This window comes from Rhineura floridana, chromosome 2, assembly GCF_030035675.1.
Source record: "Rhineura floridana isolate rRhiFlo1 chromosome 2, rRhiFlo1.hap2, whole genome shotgun sequence".
In the NCBI taxonomy this organism is placed as follows: Eukaryota; Metazoa; Chordata; class Lepidosauria; order Squamata; family Rhineuridae; genus Rhineura; species Rhineura floridana.
In genome coordinates, this window is record NC_084481.1 from 190,790,032 (window position 1) to 190,811,987 (window position 21,956).

General features: G+C 42.6%; 1 protein-coding gene across 1 annotated transcript; it reads right to left on the reverse strand.

Annotated features, from left to right (window-relative positions):
* Positions 1-5,135: 5,135 nt before the first annotated feature.
* On the reverse strand, positions 5,136-18,949 carry ISCA2 (iron-sulfur cluster assembly 2). Its single transcript, XM_061611740.1, has 4 exons — positions 18,844-18,949; positions 12,254-12,419; positions 11,515-11,630; positions 5,136-6,034 (listed from the first exon to the last, which is right to left on the reverse strand). Exons 1-4 carry the CDS (start codon positions 18,900-18,902, stop codon positions 5,860-5,862), a joined length of 516 nt encoding a protein of 171 aa, XP_061467724.1. The 5' UTR covers positions 18,903-18,949; the 3' UTR covers positions 5,136-5,859.
* Between the last annotated feature and the right edge of the window lie 3,007 nt (positions 18,950-21,956).

Sequence of the window (21,956 nt, forward strand, 5' to 3'; positions counted from 1 at the left end):
GATGTAGCCAATATGATGCTGTCCAGACACTGGACTACAATTCCTTTCATTATTGACCATTGGCCATGCTGTCTGCAGCCCATGGGAGTTGGAGTCCTACAACACTGTGAGGGCACCCTTTTGGCTATTCCAATTCAGATTATAAAACAGAACTTACTCTTCTTATTTCAAACTCTGTTGTGAATACAGGTGTAGCAGCAGTAGCAAGCAATGAATTCCTTGGACAAAGGTGCTGGCGGGTTAGAAGATACTTTGAGGCTAAAATGATCACTATGCAAGCCAAAAGGCAATAGTATATTTTAAGTCAGCCTTGAAAACGAAAGCCAACTTGAAAGCAATTCTAGAATGTGAAAATCCATAACCCAAGGTCATCCACCATTCATGATGCTTTCCTTATATTGGGGTGAAGGGCACACACAGGACTATTGTACCGCAATCAACGACGGCTTCCCAAAGTGTATAACATAGGCACACATAATCTACACACATGATGGTGTACACAGATGAATAGGATTGCACCAATATTTTCTTATATAGGGAAAATGTCATGAATGACATTTTCTAGATATTTGTCAGATATGACATTTGTCAGACACTTGATCTTTCAGAGATTTTGAAAGCACAACAGCTCCCAACAAAACATTTAGTGAAAGTTGTATGTTCTCAATATAATTTAAACATTACACTATCTCGTCCTTCCTTCTCACGTAGTAAGTGGGATTCAAGAAGCTCTCAAGTTTTTAAGGGCATGAATGCATTACAGCAGAAGCAAATCTACGATGGCTGAGATAGCCTGGGGGAGCTGAAATAATTTGTGATCAGACACAATTTGATTCAATTTGTGCTCCTTTGTTAATGGCTCTAATAACTTTCCCCAGGACACTCCTTTGCATTACTCTGCTTCAGGACCATGGCAACACCACCTCCATACACCATGCATTCTGGACTATAAGAAATGACCCTTTTAAGCAGCAATCAGCAGACAAGACTTTTCAATTTTGTACAAGCTGAACCAATTGCCTAGCATACTCCTGAATAGGAGATTTTCTAAACAAAGCAACACTTTTTCACTCGTTTTCAGGCTCAGATCCAATCACAGCACAACCAAGACAACATTTTCCATAAGTAACCTCTTCAGCTGTTTGCATCTCAAAGTGTAAGGATGCCCTCTAGTGAAGTAATGCTATAAATTCTAGCAGACGGGATGCAGATTTAGATCACCTATCAGCTGTAGTGGAGTATTATGAAGCAAAAAGAGAGAGAGAGGGCTTAATTATTTCTGTAGAAATGGCAATTTAACATGAAAGATGGACTCTGGGTTCATATTCTAATCCCCCAAATTGTGGAAAAATATATCCCTCCTCTAAACTCTCCAGAGGAAAAGTCAGTTTTAACTATGATTAGCAAATCTCTCTACTACCGTCAAGATTTGCTGCTCAAAACAGGGCTCCCAAAATCCACACTATTCCTCAAAAAGGGTATGCCCTTCAATTTAGAATTTGATTCCTTCAGTAAGTCATTTGGGCAGATGTTTTGGAAAACATATTTGGAAAAGCAGTTGTGCTGTTTACACAAGTGTGTCTGCTTTCTTAAAGCTGAAAAAACAAGCAAGAAAAGGAACAGAAAAATAGCAGATAAAAAAAGGACAGTGAAGATGGATAGCCACCACAAAAATACTTTGGAGAAAAGTTACAATTCACTAAAAGCATAATAAGAGCAAGCTATGACTACTTCACTGCAAGAAGAGCTGGCAAACATTTCATTGGGTTTTAAGCCTCTTAATTATTCTTCCAGTGGCAGAGGCCTGAGTCTCCCTTCACAGCCAGAATGATATGTGCAGGGTAGGGGAAGATTTGAACTTTGAAGGATGTGTGGTTTTGTAGCCCACTTCCCTTCAGATCCTTTTTGCAGTGAAGAAGGCCTCCAAAAGAATCATTTTGTTGTTGGATTCAGGATATATCCTCAGAGCCCAAATTCTAACCCCTACTCTTTTGGGATATATTTGGCAGTGAAGCTCTCATGACTACCACCACAAGGATACTTGACGGATGCGTGTTCTACATTTAGGACCCAAGGGCATGGAACCAAAGTCTTCTGTCTACCTCCTGGAGCCTTTCAGCAGCAAAAGGCAATCTCCTGTGCTACTGAAAAGATCCTCTGCAGGAAATCTAATCTTTGTGTAAGCAACAGGGCCAACATGATTCCCTCACCTTTAATGATCCCAGGGATAGCCCCTGCAAGCTGTTTGTACTACTCGAGGTGTACCATGTGCAACCTGTTGCTTTGATGGGGAGAGGGTGGAGGTCATTCCAAATTCCAGTTGTTATTATGCAAGGACTGGAAACTCTACTGTTAAGAGATACCCTCTCCTACTTTTTCTTCCGCCACCACTACCACAGGGGGGTCTAGAGTTGTCTGTACATTGAATTCCTGCTGTATGCAGGTGCATGTAAGATACATCCAAGCGGCAGTTTTCCACATGTTGTAGTATAACCAGGAACTCAGGAAATGCCATGGACGAATGCAGGTCAAGGCAAATTGCATAATACAATCCTGCTATAAATAACAAAGAACGAACAGCATAAACAGAAGTACCTTGTTTCCACATACTTTGGAAGCAGTTGTCCTGAACCAGTGCATCCCATACTTTAAATTATAACATCTAGACATATCTTAACAATTATAACAATCTAGACCTAGAGACACAAGCAAAATTCCCTTCTTCCAAGAGGAAAATCACAGGATCAACTCACACAGTATCACATTCAGAGGGTTTGTGGCTCAAAGTAGCATCACAAAATGCCACAGCACATTCCATTCCACCTTTCCTCTGCTAAAACAGGGTCGCCAACGTGGTGACCTCCAGATGTTGTTGGACTCCAACTCCCATCAGCCACAGCCAGCGTGGCCAATGGTCAGGACTAATGGTGAGTTTTAATCCAGCAACATCTGGAGGGCACTACATTGGCTTCCTCTGTCTAAAGTGTAGGATGTATAACAATAGTTTGCATTTATGTATCACATTCACAAAATTGGCCCAAAAGACAACCTAAAGTTAAGGATAAGATATGGAGCTCAAGACTTCTTACACACTTCATATTTCTGGGAAACGGTCAAGCCACCTAATTTCCCTGTTCCTCAGTTATCCCAACATGGGATCATAGAATAGTAGAGTTGGAAGGGGCCTACAAGGCCATCAAGACCAACCCCCTGCTCAATGCAGGAATCCAAATCAAAGCATTCCTGACAGATGGCTGTCCAGCTGCCTCTTGAATGCCTCTAGTGTCAGAGAGCCCAGTACCTCTCTAGGTAATTGATTCCATTGTCATATGGCTCTAACAGTTAGGACGTTTTTCCTGATGTTCAGCTGAAATCTAGCTTCCTGCAACTTGAGCCCATTATTCCACGTCCTGTACTCTGGGATGATCGAGAAGACATCCCGGCCCTCCTCTGTGTGACAACCTTTCATGTACTTCAAAAGTGCTATCGTATCTCCCCTCAGTCTTCTCTTCTCCAGGCAAACATGCACAGTTCTTTCAGTCTCTCCTCATACGGCTTTGTTTCCAGTCCCCGATCATCCTTGTTGCCCTCCTCTGAACCTGTTCCAGTTTGTCTGCATCCTTCTTGAAGTGCAGAGACCAGAACTGGACGCAGTACTCAAGATGAGGCCTAACTGGTGCTGAATAGAGGGGAACTAATACTTCACGTGATTTGGAAACTATACTTCTGTTAATGCAGCCTAATATAGCATTTGCCTTTTTTGCAGCCCCATCACACTTTTGGCTCATATTCAGCTTGTGATCAACAACAATTCCAAGATCCTTCTCACATGCTGTATTGTTGAGCCAAGTATCCCCCGTCTTATAAATGTGCGTTTGGTTTCTTTTTCCTAAGTGTAGAACTTTGCATTTATCCCTGTTGAATTTCATTCTGTTGTTATCAGCCCAATGGTCCAGCCTATCAAAGTTCCTTGGAATTCTGTTTCTGTCTTCCAGGGTATTAGCTGTGCCCCCCAATTTTGTATCATCTGCAAATTTCATAAGCATGCTCTGTACCTTCTCATGCAAGTCATTAATAAAAATGTTGAAGAGCACTGGGCCCACGACCGAGCCCTGAAGTACCCCACTTGTTACGTCCGCCAAGTTTGAGAAGGAACCGTTGATAGCACTCTCTGAGTACGATTCTGGAGCCAACTGTGGATCCACCTGATAGTTGTTCCATCCAGCCCACATTTAACTAGCTTGTTAATCAGAATATTATGGGGCACTTTGTCAAAAGCTTTGCTGAAGCCGAGATATATTACGTCCACAGCATCCCACAGTCTACCAGGGAGGATACCCGATCAAAAAACGAGATAAAATTAGTTTGGCAGGATTTGTTCTTCATAAATCCATGTTGGCTCCTAGTAACCACTGCATTGTTTTCAAGGTGCTTACAGACTGACTGCTTTATAAACTGCTCCAGAATTTTTCCAGGGACTGATGTTAGGCCGACTGGTCTGTAGTTCCCCGGTTCCTCCTTCTTGCCCTTTTTGAAGATAGGGACAACATTAGCTCTCCTCCAGTCATCCGGCACTTCACCAGTCCTCCATGATTTCGCAAATAGAGAGCGGTTCTGAGAGTTCTTCAGCCAGTTCCTTCAATACTCTAGGATGCAGTTTATCAGGCCCTGCTGATTTGAACTCGTTCAAAGCGATTAGGTATTCCTTGACCATTTGTCTATCAATCTCAAGCTCCAATCCTGCCCCTTCTACTTCATGTTTCCTGGGAGGGTCATAGACCCTTTTTTGGGAGAAGACTGAGCCAAAGTAGGCATTGAGCACTTCTGCCTTTTCTTTGTCATCTGTTATCATTTTGCCATCCTCATTGAGTAGCTGTGCCACCATTTCTTTTCTCTGTCTTTTACTATGGACATACCTGAAGAAAGCTTTTTTGTTGCTTTTAGCATCTCTCTCTAACCTCAGCACATTCTCAGCTTTAGCCTTGTTGACGCCATCCCTGCAATTCTGTAATACCTTCCTGATACCTAACAAATGAACTGACAATTCATCTATACAGTGTACACTATATGGAAACACAAGGCTTTCACTTACTTTGTTATTTGTATGAAATCAGCAATAGGAAGAACACTCAGGCTTCTCTAAAGCAAAAGGCAGCTGAGGTTTATTTGGGGATGATCCCCAGCTGAACAACAGAAAGGACTACAAAGAACCATGTATAAATGCAGTCATGATATAAATTGTTATGAAGAATACTCACTTGGACACCCTTCACTGATGAACACTCGGCAAGCCTTCCAAAATGAGACACAGGATCTCCTTTGTCGTCAAAGAAAAAAATTCTCTAAGAGGCATGCAGTGCTACTCAAAGTCCAGTTCTATTCTAAAAATTAAGCTTTCAATTCCCCATTGAATTTGAAGGAGAAACAGAATCTAGGCATTAATTATTCAGCATTATAATCATGAAATTCTTTCCTCCCTTTCAAAACAACACTGAGCCTCTTGGCCTCAAAATGGCTATTAACAGACATGAAAATTACAAGCAGTGGAAAATCACTTTAAAAAACAAAATATGTTAAACGACAGAAGTATGTACAAATCTCTCAAGGTGACAGATTGTTTCAAATGCTATGGAGGGAGTCTAGGATCCTACTGAGAAGATGCATAAGGGATTCAGAGAACAAATGTGATCAGCCCACTTTACACATAGTCCTGGAGAGAGCAGTTCTTATCCAAGAATGAGTTCTGACTATTTGAATTGTACCGTACAACCAATTATACCAGCTGCTGCAGGAAACTGAACACAACTAAAAAGAGATCTGCCACTCAGCATCCACTAGAGTTCAGATGGAGATGGCTGCTCAGAGCTTAATTGAGAAGGACGATCCACAAGAACAGCCTTGTTCTGCCTGTGGATTGTTCACCACCTGAAATGAACTGCGAATTAGTTCTTGGCTGAAGTCCACCATTGCCCCTTTCACAAAGCTTAGGCTGTCCAAATCCACAACCACTCGGGCACCACCTTGTTCAAAAACCCTGGAGAAAGAGATACGTTAAGACAGTTTTAGTGATATTGAAAGACAACAGACACACATCCAAGGTATTTTCTGCCTCTTCCTGGTCATACACAAACAAGTATTCAGGAGGTTATAGTTCAGACTCCCTGTCTGCACTGCCTGGGAGCCAACATGGGTGTTGCAATCTGCAAGACCGAAAATGCCTGTTCCCCCCCCCGCTTGTGCTTTAAGATTGGTAGGTCAAGCCTTGTTCCACAAACTGTCTAGCTGAGCAGTAAAAATGTCTGCCAGTAGAGCTTTCTTGGTCACAATCCCCACAACTCTTGAACTCCTGTTCCAGAGGCCTGCCTTTGTCTGACGAGCTTTTCAGGAGAGGATGAAAGGCCTTCTCTTTCAAGAAGCTTTCGATTTGGCCTATGTACCTTTTAAAAATAGGCTTAGTTTGATCTTTCCCAGGTGGATAGCTCTATTAGTTTGATGCAGCAAAAACAACAGAGCTTTAAACACTAATGCATTTATTGAAACAACATTTTGCTGCCACTATTAAGTCATCTCTTTGCCGTCCAGCGGAGCTTTTTAGAGTTGTCCGAGGGTTACTTCATTCTGGCCCTCAGGACATGGTAGGGTCATCGGTGGCCTGCTGTAATGAGCTTGCTGGACACTTCCAGAATAAGATCTTATGCATCCGCCGGGACTTAGACTCCTAGTTTATAGCAGCTGATCCTAATGAGGCGTCCGGAGCGCGGTCTTGTCATGTTTTATTGGATGAGTTTCAGTTGGTTCAGCTCGAGGACGTGGACAAGGTGCTTGGACAGGTACGCGCAACCACTTCGGTACTAGATCCTTGCCCCTTTTGGCTAATAAAATCTAGCAGGGATGGAACAGCTGGCTGGGCCAGGGAAGTGATAAATGCCTCTTTACGAGAGGGAGTGGTCCCTGGCTGTCTGAAAGAGGCGGCAGTGAGACCACTTCTGAAAAAACCTTCCTTGGACCCAGAAAATCTCAACAGCTACAGACCAGTAGCGAATGTTCCATTCCTGGGCAAGATCTTGGAACGAGTGGTTGCTGGCCAGCTCCAGGCACTATTGGATGAAACCGATTATCTAGATCCATTTCAATCGGGTTTTAGGCCCGGTTTCGGCACCGAGACAGCCTTGGTCGCCCTGTATGACGACCTATGTCGGGAGAGGGACAGAGGGAGTGTAACTCTGTTGATTCTCCTTGATCTCTCAGCGGCTTTTGATACCATCGACCATGGTATCCTTCTGGAGAGGCTCGCGGAGTTGGGAGTTGGAGGTACTGCTTGGCAGTGGGTCCGCTCCTACTTGGCGGGTCGTCTCCAGAAGGTAGTGCTTGGGGAACATTGCTCGACACTGTGGGTTCTCCAATGTGGAGTCCCCCAGGGGTCAGTTCTGTCTCCCATGCTTTTTAACATCTACATGAAGCCGTTGGGTGCGGTCATCAGGAGTCTTGGAGTGCATTGCCATCAGTACACTGATGACACGCAGCTCTACTTCTCCTTTTCATCTTCTTCAGGTGAGGCTGTCAATGTGCTGAACTGTTGTCTGGCCGCGATAATGGACTGGATGAGAGCTAGCAAACTGAGGCTAAATCCAGACAAGACTGAGATGCTGTTGGTGGGTGGTTTCTCTGATCAGATGGTGGATATACACCCTGTCCTGGACGGGGTTACACTCCCCCTAAAGGAGCGGGTTCGTAGTCTGGGAGTCTTTTTAGATCCTTCCCTGTCACTTGAGGCTCAAGTAGTCTCGGCGGCATGGAACGCGTTCTACCAACTTCGGTTGGTAGCTCAGCTACGTCCCTATCTGAGCAGGCAGGACCTCACATCAGTTGTACATGCTCTGGTAACCTCGCAATTGGATTACTGCAATGCGCTCTACGTAGGGCTGCCTTTGAAGACAGTTTGGAAACTACAGCTAGTGCAAAACGTGGCGGCCAGATTGATAACGGGGACCAAGCGGTCTGACCACATAACACCTGTCCTGGCTCGCTTGCACTGGCTACCAATATGCTTCTGGGCCAGATTCAAAGTGTTGGTTTTAACCTATAAAGCCTTATACGGCGCGGGACCACAATACTTCCGGGAATGCCTCTCCCGATATGAACCTGCCCGTACACTGCGTTCTACATCGAAGGCCCTCCTCCGAGTTCCGACTCATAGAGAAGCTCGGAGAAGAACTAGGGCCTTCTCAGTGGTGGCCCCCGAACTGTGGAATAGTCTTCCCGATGAGGTGCACTTGGCGCCGACATTGCTATCTTTTCGGCGCCAAGTTAAGACCTTCCTCTTTTCTAAGGCATTTTAATCTAATTTTTAACTTAGTTTTAAAATTTGCTGTAATTAATCTTAGATTTCTTATTCTTTTATATATGTTTTTGTTGTATTATTATGGGATCCTATGGTATATATTTGTATTTTCATTGTACACCGCCCAGAGAGCTATGCTAGTGGGGCGGTATAAAAATGTAATAAATAAATAAATAAAATAAGCTTTTTGTGTATCTGGTGAAGTGGACTCTGGTCTAAGAAAGCTTATGCCATAATAAATGTATTAGTCTTTAGGTGCCAGAAGACACTTTGTTGTTTTAATCTTGTTGATTTGATTATTTTATGCATTTTGCAATATGTCTGTAAGCTGCCTTGAGTGTTTAGGTTATTTATTCTTTCTTTAATTAATTTGTGCTTCCCTACAATAGAATAAATCACAAAATTAATATTTAAATTTCATAACCAAATAAAAACAAGCTATTCTTCACTTTCCCTCCCACATTACATTTTCCAGGTACGGTATAATATTTTTACACATACTACATCACTTCTTTACTATGAACATATAATTAATTATCTTCCTTTTTCACCCCCCTCTTTTCTGCAGGTTGCTGTCGGGAAAGGCTCTGATTGTCAAAATTTTATATCATGGAATAGTTCTTCATGAGTTCCCAATCCTTTCATATGCTATTGGGGGGACTGAAACTTGGTGGGATGATTCCCATGCCTGGAATATAGCAATTGAAGGATATAACTTATTCAAAAAGAACAGAAAGAATAGAAAGGCAGGCGGAGTCGCGATATATGTTAAAAATATATATCCCTGCACAGAAATAGAGGAGGATGAGCTTGGTAGCTCCACCGAGGGTATCTGGATTAAAATTAATGGGGCAAGGAATAAAAGGAACATGGTGGTTGGAGTCTACTACCAACCACCCAATCAAGGAGAAAATGAGGATGAAACTTTTCAAAAGCAAACTGCCTATGTTTCGAGGAGGCATGATGTAATAGAAATGGGGGACTTCAATTACGCCAGTATCTGTTGGGAGACAAATTCTGCCAAACACGGCCCCTCCAAGAAATTCCTGAGTTGTGTTGGAGATGACATTCACCAACAGAAAATGGAGGAAGTAACTAGAGGATCAGCTATCCCTGACTTGATTCTAACCAACAGAGATGACTTGGTGGATGAAGTGGCAGTTATAGGAACTCTGGGGGAAAGTGACTATGCTATACTTGAGTTCTGGATTTTAAAGGAAGCAAAAGCTGAGAGTTGCCATATGCACAGCCTGGACTTCCGGAAAGTCAATTATAATAAACTCAGAACAATGACAAGTAAGGTTCCATGGCAAGTGACCCTAATGAGAAAAGAAGTCCAAGATGGGTGGGAGTTTCTAGATAAGGAAATTCTAAAGGCACAATGGCAAACAATTCCGTCAAGGAAAAAAGGGGGAAGACAACAGAAGAAGCCATTGTGGCTTCACAGAAAGTGTAGAGATGACCTGAAAACAAAAAAGGACAAATACAGGAAGTGTAAGGAAGGCCAGGCCACAAAGGGATGGCGTCCAGAAGGCTAAAGCTGAGAATAACCTGAGGTGAGCGAGAGATGCCAAACAAGCTTTCTTCAGGTACGTCCATAGTAAAAGACAGAGAAAGGAAATGGTGGTACAGCTACTCAATGAAGATGGCAAAATGATAACAGATGACAAAGAAAAGGCAGAAGTGCTTAATTCTTCCTTTGGCTCAGTCTTTCCCCAAAAAAGGGTCTATGACCATCTCGGGAAACATGAAGTAGAAGGGGCAGGATTGGAGCTTGAAACTGATAAACAAATGGTCAAGGAATATCTAATCACTTTGAATGAGTTCAAATCTGCATGGCCTAACAAATTGCATCCTAGAGTATTGAAGGAACTGGCTGAAGAACTCTAGGAACCACTGTCTATTATCTTTGTGAAATCATGGAGGATGGGTGAAGTGTTGGATGATTGGAGGAGGGCTAATGTTGTCCCTGTCTTCAAAAAGGGCAAAAAGGAGGACCCTCGAACTACAGACCAGTCAGCCTGACATCAATCCTTGGGAAAATTGTGGAGCAGATTATAAAGCAGCCAGTATGTAATCACCTTGAAAACAATGCAGTGATTACTAGGAGCCAACATGGATTTATCAAGAACACATCCTGCTAGACTAATCTTGTCTCATTTTTTGATTGGGTAACCTCCTTCGTAGACTGTGGGAATGCTGTGGACATAATATATCTCAACTTCAGCAAAATGTTTGACAAAAGTGCCCTATGATATTCTGTTTAACAAGCTAGCTAATGTTGGTGGGATGGAATAACTATCGGGTGGATCCACATTTGGCTACAAAATCATACTCAAAGAGTGCTCATCAATGGTTCCTTCTCAAACTGGGGGGGGGTTTAACAAGCGGGGTACTGCGGGGCTCAGTCTTGGGCCCAGTGTCTTCAACATATTTATTAATGACTTAGATGAGGAGGTGCAGAGATTGCTTATTAAATTTACAGATGATACAATATTAAGAGGGATAGCTAATACCCTGGAAGACAGAAATAAAATTCAAAGGGATCTTGATGGGCTGGAGCATTGGGCTGAAAACAACAGAATGAAATTCAACAGGGATAAATGCAAAGTTCTACACCTAGGAAAAAGAAACCAAAGGCACAGTTATAAGATGGAGGAGACTTGGTTCAGCAAGGCTACATGTGAGAAGGATCTTGGGATTGCTGTTGATCACAAGCTGATTATGAGCCAGCAGTGTGATGTGGCTGCACAAAAGGCACATGCTATTTTAGGCTGCATTAACAGAAGTATAACTTCCAAATCACATGAAGTATTAGTTCCCCTCTATTCATCACTGGTTAAGCATCATCTTGAGTACTGTATCCAGTTCTGGAGAATGCACTTTAACAAAGATGCAGACAAACTGGAACAGGTTCAGAGAAGGGAAATAAAGATGATAAGGAAGGGACTAGGAACAAAGCCCTATGAAGAGAGACTGAAAGAACTGGGCATGTTTAGCCTTGAGAAGAGAAAACTGAGGGGAGATATGATAGAACTCTTCAAGTACTCGAAAGGTTCACAGAGGAGGACCAATATACAATTAGATATCAATCCTCCCTCTCTCCCTCTCCCTCTCCCTCTCCCCCACACAAATTTCTACCTCCACCAACACACAGTAATCTATGCCCTTACCTGTCATCAGGATTAACAACTGTATCCAAAGAAAATTTGTACTGGAAACCAGAACAGCCACCTCCTTCCACCTGCAGCCTGAGAAATTCAGACCCTTCTGCAATCTCCAACAGTCTCTGTTAAAACAGAAAGAGATTGCTAAGTAATGGACAAGATTCATATGCAAATATTTAGCAACTACTTGCAACTCCACATCAAACCAGCAAGAGCTCCCAAAGGGATGGTAAGCACAGACACAGAGCAACATAAACCAAAACACAGATTGAAGAGGCTAAAGATACCCATTAGTCTGGCAGCACATTCTTTCACAGCTAATCAAAGAGAGCAATTTAAATGCCTTAACCAATGGGTGAAAGGGTTGTCATTGCCACAAACCCTAATTCACATGACCAATTTTTGACACTTAACTGAAAACATGCTCTTTTTACCAAGTCTACATCGAGCACTTCAACACAATCATAGATCTCAGTTTGTATACTACTGCAAATTATTAGCCCTTGTGTGTAGCCATATCAAAATAGGCATCTCTGATGTGAACAGGTCATGGAGATGGCTAAAACAATAACTTATACCCTTTGGATTAAAAGTACCACACACTCATCTATACACATACATTTTTATATGACAGATTGACACATAGTGTTGCATGCTACACCAAACACCAGACCATAAAGCAACTCAGGAAGCATCGGGACACTACATATGGCACATAGGTGTGGTGGTTTCCAAGGAGCCATACCTTTACACAGCTCTCACTGAGGTAAATCTGCCCCTCGTTAGAATTAGCCAGGGTCTCTCCAGAGGAAGAGGATGCTACCGAATGCACTCTTATCCTTGGCATATAAGCACTGTTGTGCGTGGTATGGGGTGAGGCTCTCAGCAGATGCCACGGAGAAAGGGAATGGCTGTGTGGGAAAGATAAGGAACAAACAAGATATGAGGAATGGAGGTAATGTAAAGATGATAAATCTCAACCGGCTGAGCAGCTTGCAAAGTCAGGGTGAGAAATACAACTCTTAGGAGAAACCTGAAAACAGAGACAGAGAAATTCCACTCTCAGCTTCCTACCTATGAGTTTCAGTTCCAAAGCTGTGGAACAAAATAAAGCATCTACAGCTTATATCTGGTGAATAAGACAATAAGGTCTTCCTCAGAAGGCCCAGACAATGTGGATCAAACTTTATGTGTCTCTTTTGTCATTAGCTGTTCTTGCCTGGGTGAGAAGGAAAAGCATCACATAATACTCTGGTGTCTCCTAATGATCTACTCATTAAACCAGGAAGACAGGAAACAGAATCCAGAGTGATAAAGAATGAAGTGAGGATCCTTGGTGTTCCAGACATTTTCACTCTAAGGAATGGAGAATAAGTGATTTGACCCTGAATACCTCAGGAGGGACAGAAAAAATTCTGCACCCTGTGGAGTAAGCCTGAATCACTGTCTAAATCATAACTATTCAATGCTTATGATATAGCATTTAAGCACTTATTATAGGTCTGGGACTAAGTTCACAAAGGGCTGAGCAACATACCAGTGGTTCTAGTAATGCATTTTCTGCCCTCATATAGTCTTCATCTGTCTTGTGAAAGCTTCTCTTTTTACAGAGAAGCTTTTTTTCTAGCTTACTATTCATGAGTTTACTTTGATATTTAAGTAAACTCAGGGGAAGACATAACTGTCTTTCTCCCTCACAGTTATACATTTACTGTGACAAGATTTACTGTGACAAGCTGAGAGAGGCAGAGAGGTGTGTGGAGGAGGCCTTCAGGGACGTTATAGCTGTGTCCCACTCCAATGATGATAGCTCTCCTGCTATCATGGAGAACGATGGTCTCGGGGAAGGAGAGCATCCAGCTGAGGAAGAGGGAAACGATCCCTTAGAAGGGACCCATTCCTTGGGGGATGAGCAGCTATCCTCTCGTGCCGAGGATATATCTCCAGGGGGTGGAGGGATCCTTGTAGTGGGTGATTCGATCATTAGGAACATAGACAGTGGGGTGTGTGATGGGCGTGTAGACCGCAAGGTGTTTTGCCTGCCTGGTGCGAAGGTTGCGGATATCGCCCGTCGTTTAGATAGTTTGGTAGACAGTGCTGGGAAGGAGTCAGTGGTCGTGGTGCACGTTGGCACCAACGACATGGGGAAATGCAGCCGTGAGGTCCTGGAAGCAAAATTTAGGTTGCTAGGTAGGATGCTGAAAGCCAGGACCTCCAAGGTGGCTTTCTCTGAAATGCTACCAGTTCCACGCACAGGACCAGCCAGACAGGCCCAGCTTCGCAGTCTCAATGCGTGGATGAGACGATGGTGTCGGGTGGAAGGGTTCGGATTTGTTAGGCACTGGGGAACATTTTGGGACAAGCCGGGCCTGTACAAAAGGGACGGGCTCCACTTGAACCAGAATGGAACCAGACTGCTGGAACTTAAAATTAAAAAGGTAGCAGAGCAGCTTTTAAACTGACTGAGGGGGGAAACCCGACAGGAGCTGAGAAAGGTCCGGTTCAGAATAAACTTCCCCCCTGGGATAAAGACCAAAGAAATGATGAAATTTTAAAAGGGGTAGGCCTAGAAGTAGGCATTGTGAGAGCAGGGGCACAGCATATAAATTCAGAAGAGCAAAATTACCACAGGCGAAACCACAAGTGCTAAAGACACTTGAAGAGAGACACTGCTTACAAGTGCCTGTACGCTAATGCTAGCAGCCTCTGAACCAAGATGGGAGAACTGGAGTGCTTGGTCTTAGAGAAGAGCATTGATATAGTGAGCATAACCGAGACCTGGTGGAATGGAGAAAACCAGTGGGATACGGTTATCCCTGGATATAAACTATATTGGAAGGACAGGGAAGGACGTATTGGTGGCGGAGTCGCTCTATACGTGAAAGAAGGCATTGAATCCAGCAAGCTCGAAACCCCAAAAGAGGCAGACTCCTCCACAGAATCGTTGTGGGTGGTGATACCGTGCCCCAGGAGGAACTTAATACTGGGAACGATCTATCGTCCCCCTGATCAAAATGCTCAGGGAGACCTTGAGATCAGATATGAAATTGAGGAAGCATCCAAACTAGGAAATGTGGTAGTAATGGGTGACTTCAACTACCCGGACATAGACTGGCTGCATATGTGTTCCAGTCATGACAAAGAAGCAAAGTTTCTAGATATTCTAAATGACTATTCCCTAGATCAGTTGGTCATGGAACCGACTAGAGGGACGGCAACCCTGGACTTAATCCTCAGTGGGGACCGGGACCTGGTGTGAGATGTAAGTGTTGTTGAACCGATTGGGAGCAGTGACCACAGTGCTATTAAATTAAACATACATGTAACTGGCCAATTGCCAAGAAAATCCAACACGGTCACATTTGACTTCTAAAGAGGAAACTTCACAAAAATGAGGGGATTGGTAAAAAGAAAGCTGAAAAACAAAGTCCAGAGGGTCACATCACTCAAAAATGCTTGGAAGTTGTTTAAAAACACTATATTAGAAGCTCAACTGGAGTGCATACCGCAGATCAGAAAAGGTACCGCCAGGGCCAAGAAGATGCCAGCATGGTTAACGAGCAAAGTCAAGGAAGCTCTTAGAGGCAAAAAGTCTTCCTTCAGAAAATGGAAGTCTTGTCCGAATGAAGAAAATAAAAAAGAACACAAACTCTGGCAAAAGAAATGCAAGAAGACAATAAGGGATGCTAAAAAAGAATTTGAGGAGCACATTGCTAAGAACATAAAAACCAACAACAAAAAATTCTATAAATACATTCAAAGCAGGAGACCATCTAGGGAGGCGATTGGACCCTTGGATGATAAGGGAGTCAAAGGTGTACTAAAGAACGATAAGGAGATTGCAGAGAAGCTAAATGAATTCTTTGCATCTGTCTTCACAGTGGAAGATATAGGGCAGATCCCTGAACCTGAACTAACATTTGCAGGAAGGGATTCTGAGGAACTAAGACAAATAGTGGTAATGAGAGAGGAAGTTCTAAGCTTAATGGACAATATAAAAACTGACAAATCACCGGGCCCGGATGGCATCCACCCGAGAGTTCTCAAAGAACTCAAAGGTGAAATTGCTGATCTGGTAACTAAAATATGTAACTTGTCCCTCGGGTCCTCCTCCGTGCCTGAGGACTGGAAAGTGGCAAATGTAACGCCAATCTTCAAAAAGGGATCCAGAGGGGATCCCGGAAATTACAGGCCACTTAGCTTAACTTCTGTCCCTGGAAAACTGGTAGAAAGTATTATTAAAGCTAGATTAACTACGCACATAGAAGAACAAGCCTTGCTGAAGCAGAGCCAGCATGGCTTCTGCAAGGGAAAGTCCTGTCTCAGTAACCTATTAGAATTCTTTGAGAGTGTCAACAAGCATATAGATAGAGGTGATCCAGTGGACATAGTGTACTTAGACTTTCAAAAAGCGTTTGACAAGGTACCTCACCAAAGGCTTCTGAGGAAGCTTAGCAGTCATGGAATAAGAGGAGAGGTCCTCTTGTGGATAAGGAATTGGTTAAGAAGCAGAAAGCAGAGAGTAGGAATAAACGGACAGTTCTCCCAATGGAGGGCTGTAGAAAGTGGAGTCCCTCAAGGATCGGTATTGGGACCTGTACTTTTCAACTTGTTCATTAATGGCCTAGAATTAGGAGTGAGCAGTGAAGTGGCCAAGTTTGCTGACGACACGAAATTGTTCAGGGTTGTTAAAACAAAAAGGGATTGCGAAGAGCTCCAAAAAGACCTCTCCAAACTGAGTGAATGGGCGGAAAAATGGCAAATGCAATTCAATATAAACAAGTGTAAAATTATGCATATTGGAGAAAAAATCTGAATTTCACATATACGCTCATGGGGTCTGAACTGGCGGTGACCGACCAGGAGAGAGACCTCGGGGTTGTAGTGGACAGCACGATGAAAATGTCGACCCAGTGTGCGGCAGCTGTGAAAAAGGCAAATTCCATGCTAGCGATAATTAGGAAAGGTATTGAAAATAAAACAGCCGATATCATAATGCCATTGTATAAATCTATGGTGCGGCCGCATTTGGAATACTGTGTACAGTTCTGGTCGCCTCATCTCAAAAAGGATATTCTAGAGTTGGAAAAGGTTCAGAAGAGGGCAACCAGAATGATCAAGGGGATGGAGCGACTCCCTTACGAGGAAAGGTTGCAGCATTTGGGGCTTTTTAGTTTAGAGAAAAGGCGGGTCAGAGGAGACATGATAGAAGTGTATAAAATTATGCATGGCATTGAGAAAGTGGATAGAGAAAAGTTCTTCTCCCTCTCTCATAATACTAGAACTCGTGGACATTCAAAGAAGCTGAATGTTGGAAGATTCAGGACAGACAAAAGGAAGTACTCCTTTACTCAGCGCATAGTTAAACTATGGAATTTGCTCCCACAAGATGCAGTAATGGCCACCAGCTTGGATGGCTTTAAAAGAAGATTAGACAAATTCATGGAGGACAGGGCTATCAATAGCTACTAGCCATGATGGCTGTGCTCTGCCACCCTAGTCAGAGGCAGCATGCTTCTGAAAACCAGTTGCCGGAAGCCTCAGGAGGGGAGAGTGTTCTTGCACTCGGGTCCTGCTTGCGGGCTTCCCCCAGGCACCTGGTTGGCCACTGTGAGAACAGGATGCTGGACTAGATGGGCCACTGGGCTGATCCAGCAGGCTCTTCTTATGTTCTTAAGGTTGGTGGAGCCCTGATCAGGAGGGAAAAATATGTTGTCTATAATCATTTTTCCACAACCTTAACTGCAGTAGAAGTACAGAAGCAGATGCCTGTACACTTTACAGAGGGGAAATGGTAAAACATTTGACTGAAATGAGCAGTGCTTCTTTTCATCTGCTCCCTGGTATTGGGCAGCCATAGGTACACTTCAGATCAAACCATCCTCTGAGTTATTTTTCCCACTGTACGATTGTCATTATCCATATGCCTGAACTCTACCTGAACTCTGCTCAGCTGCTGGCCTCAATACAATCTTCTAACTGCCCAGACACATATGCTAATTATAGGATACAAAAAGAGCTTATTTTCATTTTCTACTTTTCAATTTTTTAAAACAATCCCTTTGTTATTCCCTGGACCATTTTCTGCTTTGTTCCATGACTCCTTCTCTCAGTGATTTAACATAATTACAGCTCAAAACTCTTGAGCTCAATGTACAGACTTCCTGCATGTTTGTTTCACGCAGTGAGTTAAGAGCTTGCAATTTTTCTCTGCAGCACGAATGAACAAGCATTTATATATTAACAAGAGTACTACTGACTTCAACTTTATTTTAAAAACAAACAGACAAATGTGGAAAGAAATTTGCACTACAGCCTTAAACACACTAACCTAGGAGTGAGCTCCATTGAACACAGCAAGACTCAGAAGTAAACAATGATATTTCAAGACTTTTAAAGATTGAATAACAAAAGAAAATACAGTATAATTGGGCATATTCTCTTTACAGGTTTGCTGACAAATGCCTAACATCACAGCTGTATGCATCTGAGTAAACAAGCATACAGTTTACACCTTAAGGTGTGGGTTGCAAAAAATACACAAAACAATATAGGAGACATGCCTAATAATACAGTTTCTTGTTTTGCCAGTTAATCTCGGAAAGCACTGAGATATCAGAATCAAAACATCTCTCTGTGAAGGAGTAAAATGATCAGTAACTGAATGAACATAGCTTCTTCAGACCACATGATGTTGGAGTTTCATTGGTAGTCTTAAAACTGCAATCAGTCCCACTGGATTCAATAGGACTTACTTCGAGGTAACTGTAAAGAATTGCAGCCTTACACACACGCAGTTTCTCTCTTAACATTTTCCATTTCCCTTGCCCTCAGTTTCCCACCTTAAGCGCAGTGTTATGACCCACCACTGGCTGGAACTTGGAACACTTCGCCTATTTATGTTTTGCCCCCCACGTATCCACAATAAGAACATATTCATTCGAAAAACCCGCTCCTTTATGAAGACGGTTGTAACGCTTCACCACGTATATTATTCTACTAATATACGTCTATTCTTGTTCAATGTGTCTCCACCGCAATTCTTTGTGCTTCCCCCGAGATGCAGGGACGAAGCTTGGGAGTTAAAAGCTACGCCATTAGGACCTACAAGACGAGGGACAAAAGTTCCCGATCTCTTCTTTGGGCTAAGAGAATAAGGGAGGCTTGGGAATAAGGAGCGTACGAATCTGTTATTGCCTGCGACACAGAAATGCCGGGAGGACATGGCTTTGTCTTGCATCAAAAGTGACGCCTCGCCCACACTCACCACCGGGACCATCTCGTCCACTTAACCCAACGTCAAACTACACGGTAAAGAAAAGGACCCACCACTACCTGCTCCGCCCGCAAAATTTTAGCGTCCTAAAGCAAGTTAGCGCTGCCAGCGCCGCCATCTTGTTCCGCCCAACTGCGTTGCTATTGGTGGAGGCGTACTCATACGTCCTAGACGTGCCAAACAACAATTGGTGCGCGGAACTGAAGAGGCTTGCTCCATTGGGAGTGAAGGAAGCGGAGTGGAAAAGACCACTCACCTTCGAGTGACGGCATGAGATAGGGCGGAAGTTCTACACTTGCCCTTACAGCTCTTTGGTAGCCGCCGTAACGTCAAGTCTGAAGTTTATATGGTCACATGTCCTTCTGTCCAGGTTGAGTTTCGAGTATGAGTACCCACAATGTCTAAGCTACTTCACAGGCTACAGTACTTGATGCTCATGCTTAAGCCTAATATTCCTGTCTGTTATTATAATTGCAAGTAAAACATGAAAACCATTCTGAATTATATTTTATATCACATTTTTGCGTTGATTAATATTTTTTCTGACATGCTTATCCTTCCCCCCCTTGCAGACCCCTAGTTACAGTTTCTGACATGTTATTAAAAGAAAATGGATTTTTATAGTTCAATCTTGTTCAAGCCCTGCTGTCTTTAATAGGGATTACACCTAAACATGTGTGCATAGGATCCTGTGGCCCTCTGACTGTTGCTGGATTAGAACTCCCACAATTCCTGACCATTGGCCATGCTGGTCAGAGTTGATGGGAGTTAGCGTCCAACAGCATCTGGAGGGCCACACATTCCTGGTCCCTGGATTAAGCCTCATAGTACAGTTGTATTCATTTTTACTCAGAAGTAACCTCAAGTGAATATAAGACTGCAGTCTATACACTGTTGCCTAGGAATGGGCATATCATTCCCACCTATTTAATTCTCAATAAATATGCATAGGATCTGGCTGCATGGCCTGGCTTTCTTATCAAGCATTCCTACACCCAGCACTCTTTGTGGCAAGCTGTCCCATGACTATCATTTCACATGGGTGTGCATGTGTTATGTGCCTTCAAGTATATTACAATTTATGGTGACCCTATGAATCCAATATTCAGCATTTCTCACCCATCCTGTGTAGAACTTACGAATGAACCAAAGTACCATGTGTCCTAAAAAGCACAGTGCAGTGATTATTCCAGAGGTTTACTGTGCACATGTACATGGATGTACAAAGAAAAGTGTCTATGTCCCATTTCATCTCACACCTTTTCAGAGTCCTGATCCTGTGCATGTTAAGTTGTTAATAATTCCTACTGGAAGGAAGGGCAGGATATAAATTTAATAAATAAAATAAATAATCCTCTCCCTAAGTTCAGTTGGGCATACCCTCAGTTAATATTCATGACTGCGGCCTTTGTAATAATTTATGTAAATGCAAGTGAGGTTAAACTGAGTTAAGTTCCACAAAGCCTATCTGTACAGCCTATTTATTTATTAAAGTATTTATAAGCTGCACTTTTCATAGAATTACGTCAAGGTGGCTTACAACATACACAAACAAAATAAAATTTAAAAACCGATTAAAAACAACAATAAAAGCATCAATAAATAGGGTTGCCATATTGCCCGGATAGCCGGGTTTTACCCGGATTCTATGCATGCCACCCGGCGCCCGGCTAGCCCCTTACGTGGCCCGGATTCTCAGCTTTAATTTAAAAAAAAAATTAAGTTTCTAGGTGGTCCGGTTCTCGAGATATACATAAAAACGTCAGCCAACCCCCTCAACTGTTAAATCTTTCTTTAAACAGTACTGTACTATAGCACTTTGTAGCTTTAACCCCGCCCGTTCAGCATTGCAGCCAATCAGGGATTGTGTTTCAGTTTCATTGACCTTAGGCAGTGTCTAGAAAACAAAATGGTGGTTTCACCCCCCACCCCCCCCCCGTCTATCTGAAAATCTCATAAATTGGGTAAGTATATACATTTCAGTTTTTTTCCCTCTTGTGTGCAGGAGTCAGAGCTTGGGCAGCATTTTGAAAACCTTCCCAATACTTGATTTTTGTAAAAGCAATGCTAATCCCATATGCCCAAAGTAAATCCCATTTAATTCAATAGGACTTACTTTGAGTAGACATGGTTATGAATGTGCTGAAAATCAATGGGACTTTGGAGTGAATGTAAAAAAGAATTATGTTTGTGTTCTAACTCCTTCTGTCTCCAGTCCAATTTTAAAGCAAGTAGGCAGGGCTTACTTAGGTATTACAGTTTTTATTCTGTAGGAAAGTAATACTGATTTTTTAAAAACTAATACTGCTTTTTCTGCAACGACCAACTGGTTTGACAATAAACTATTATATGGGATGTATGTATTTATACATCTGCTGTGTGTGCGTGTGCGTGTATGGAGTCTTTCCAACACCCCTGTGAGGTAGGGTTGGAAACCAATGCAGCTCACAACAAGAAATAAAGCCATTTAAAATCCAATGACCATAAAACAAGTATAAACAGTTGCAAAACAGCGTAAAGTGGCATGATTCGGAATTTTGGGTTGTGTGAATGAAGTTGCTTATCACTTGAGGTTGCAGTTCTGTCCCTGTTTGAGTAAGCCCCACTGAATACGCTGGGACTTGCTTCTGAATAAATAAACTTAGGATTGTACTATAAATATCTTTATAGTTTGTGTAAATAATAAATATATTTGATAGTCATGCTTATATACATATTTCTTCATTTATCATATTTTTGGTTTTTGGTTAGGAATCCTGACTGGTTGTGAGATGCTTAGTTTTTTGCCTTACTCATAGGAATCTTGTTGTGGTTGGTATGGTATTACATTTAGGAAAGTGTTACTGCCTTCTGTGTTTTTTTTTTCCTATTTGCATTTCACTTATCTTTAACCTCACTCCGTTACAGCCATAGAAGCAACAGCAGCATATGCAAGATAATTAACTCCCAATAGTGATAAGAACAACAATTTATAATTATTATTTCAATTAAAACAAGAGGCTTATCAGTACTTTGAAGAGGACCAGATATTTATTTTCTTTCTGAGCCCAGGACTGGGTCTTTCATGATGCCAGGTGTGTGTGGGGGAGCAGGAGAGTAGTCGATGAGACAGACATCCTGGCATTGGTAATCTAATTAGCAAGGTATGTGTGGGGTTGTTGCACACTTCCAG